Genomic DNA, 2414 nt, shown 5'->3' with positions numbered 1-2414 from the left:
ACTACAGGCGCACGCTACCACGCCCGGCTAATTTTTGATTTATTGTAGAGATGAGGGCTCACCGAGTTGCCCAGGTGGGTCTCGAACCCACGGGCTCAGGCAAATCACTCACCTCAGTCTCCCAAGGCACGGGATTACAAGCTGAGCCACTCAGCCCGGCTTATTTTTTATTTTTTAAGAGGCCAAGTCTCGATCTGACACCCAGGCTGGAGTGCAGTGGCATGATCATTGCTCATTATAGCCTCAAACTCTTAGGCTTAAGTGATTCTCCTGCGTCAGCCCTGCCAACAGGGCTGATTATTTTTTGAGTTGGAGTCTCACTCTTGTCACCCAGGCCGGAGTGTAGTGGCACGCTCTCACCACCGCAGCCTCCACCTGCTAGAGCTATAGGCATGTGCCACCATGCCCAGCTAACTTTTTTATTTTTATTTTGAGACTAGGTCTCACTATGTTGCCAAGGCTGTTTTGGATCTCCTGACTTCAACCAGCCCCCCTGCCTCAGCCTCTCAGAGTGATGGGATTATAGGTGTGAACCACCATGCCTGGCGGCCTAGTAGTATTTTATAAATTTTTTTTTATTTTTTATTTTATTTTTATTTATTTTTATTTTTATTTTTTTTGAGTTTGCGTCTCACCCTGTCGCCTGGGCTGGAGTGCAGTGACATGGTCACAGCTACAGCAGCCTTGACCTGCTGGGCTCAAGCAATCCTTCCGCTTCAGCCTTCAAAGTAGCTAGAACTACAGGCGCGAACCACAACACCCGGCTAATTTTTTGATTTATTGTAGAGATGAGGTCTCACCAAGTTGCCCAGGCTGGTCTCAAACCCATGGGCTTAGGCAATTCTCTCACCTCAGCCTCCCAAAGTGCTGGAATTATAGGCTTGAGCCACCGCGCCTGGTAATTTTATACATTTTAAAACGTGCAAGCCTATTTACCTCCTAGCACACATGTACAACCCAGTTGTCCACAATTCTGGTTACACCTGGGGTAGAATCACCTGGGGGGGCAGGCTTTGTAAAAAGCAAACACTTAGGCTCTACCTAATCGGCAGAGATGCTGATTTCTCCGGTTTTTATGGGTGGGGCCCATGCATCTGTAGTTATTTAAAAACTCTCCAGATGGTTTCAATGAACAGTCAGGGTCTCTAACCACTGATCTCGGCTTTTCTTCCAGTTTAGAGAGTTCATCCATGAGTTTTAAAACAGATGGAGGGTATTTAACATCGCTGGGCATCACTGACGGGGCCTGTTAAACTTTAGGTCTTGGGGGCCCGCCTCCAGGACTATAATAATTAGGGAGGCCAGTATATTTAATATGACCCACAGATAAATCGCTTTTTTGGTTTTTTTTTTTTAGTTGGAGTCTCACTCTGTCACCCAGGTTGAAGGCAGCGGCACACTCCTGGCCACCACAGCCTCTACCTACTGGGCTCAGGCAATCCTTCCGCCTCAGCCTTCCAAGTAGCTGGAACTACAGGCACGTGCTACCACACCCGGCTAATTGTTCTGTATATTGTAGAGGTGAGGTCTCACCGAGTTTCTCAGGCTGGTCTCAAACCCGTGGGCTCAAGCAATTCTCTCACCTCGGCCTCCCACAGTGCTGGGATTATAGGCGTGAGCCACCGTGCCCAGCCCACAGATGAATCTTACGCATAAAGAAGAGATGTGAAGGTCCACTCACCCGATTTGATGAGCAATTTCAGGTTCAATTTTTTATCATTCATTATACCCTGGATCTGGACGCGGCAGCAGTAGGTCCCACTGTCGTCTAGAGTCACATTCTCTATGGTTAGGGATACATCTCCGCGGTGGAAATTCCCCTTCAGTTGGTATCTGCTGGATGTCTGATAGTTCACGCTCCTTTCATTAGTGCTGAGCACCTTGCTGCCACATTCAAACACAGGACAGGCTCCCTTGCCCCAGCACATAGGCACGAGTTTCCCCGAGGAGCTTGGAGTATAGAAACACGGCAGGTAGGCATTCTGACCCTCTTCCACTATGTAGTTCTCCTTCGAAGACCCTGAGTAGGGAGGGAAGAAGAGCCAATACCCGGGCAATGAGTGAAATTAGTCCACTTCAGGAAGACTGCAAACAGTGCCTTACGGCATTTATTTTATTTATTTTATTTTTTGAATCGGAGTCTCGCTCTGTCACCCAGGCTGGAGTGTCGTGGCATGCTCACACCACCGTAGCCTCGACCTGCTGAGTTCAGGCTATCTATCCTTCCACCTCAGCCTTCCAAGTAGCTGGAACTACAGGCATGCACCACCACACACGACTGATTTTTTGATTTATTGTAGAGATGAAGTCTGGCCAAGTTGCTCAGCTTGGTCTTGAACCCCTGGGTTCTTGCCTCCACCTCCCAAAGTGCTAGGATTACAGGCATGAGCCACCGCGCCCAGCTCATTTTTTTT

At 48.6% G+C, this 2414-nt stretch overlaps 1 protein-coding gene across 1 annotated transcript in view; it reads right to left on the bottom strand.

Moving 5' to 3' along the window:
- The window catches only part of HAVCR2 (hepatitis A virus cellular receptor 2), a 23795-nt gene that overhangs the window by 19367 nt on the left and 2014 nt on the right, over positions 1-2414 (bottom strand). Inside the window, exon 2 of the mRNA XM_008062987.1 lies at positions 1682-2020. Within this exon, the coding sequence (XP_008061178.1) occupies positions 1682-2020 (339 nt within the window). The remainder of the gene's footprint in view (positions 1-1681; positions 2021-2414) is intronic.

The sequence above is a fragment of the Carlito syrichta genome, unplaced genomic scaffold, assembly GCF_000164805.1.
Source record: "Carlito syrichta isolate Samal-C Ts95f unplaced genomic scaffold, Tarsius_syrichta-2.0.1 Scaffold306309, whole genome shotgun sequence".
Classification (NCBI taxonomy): Eukaryota; Metazoa; Chordata; class Mammalia; order Primates; family Tarsiidae; genus Carlito; species Carlito syrichta.
This window is presented reverse-complemented; position numbering and strand designations above follow the sequence as displayed.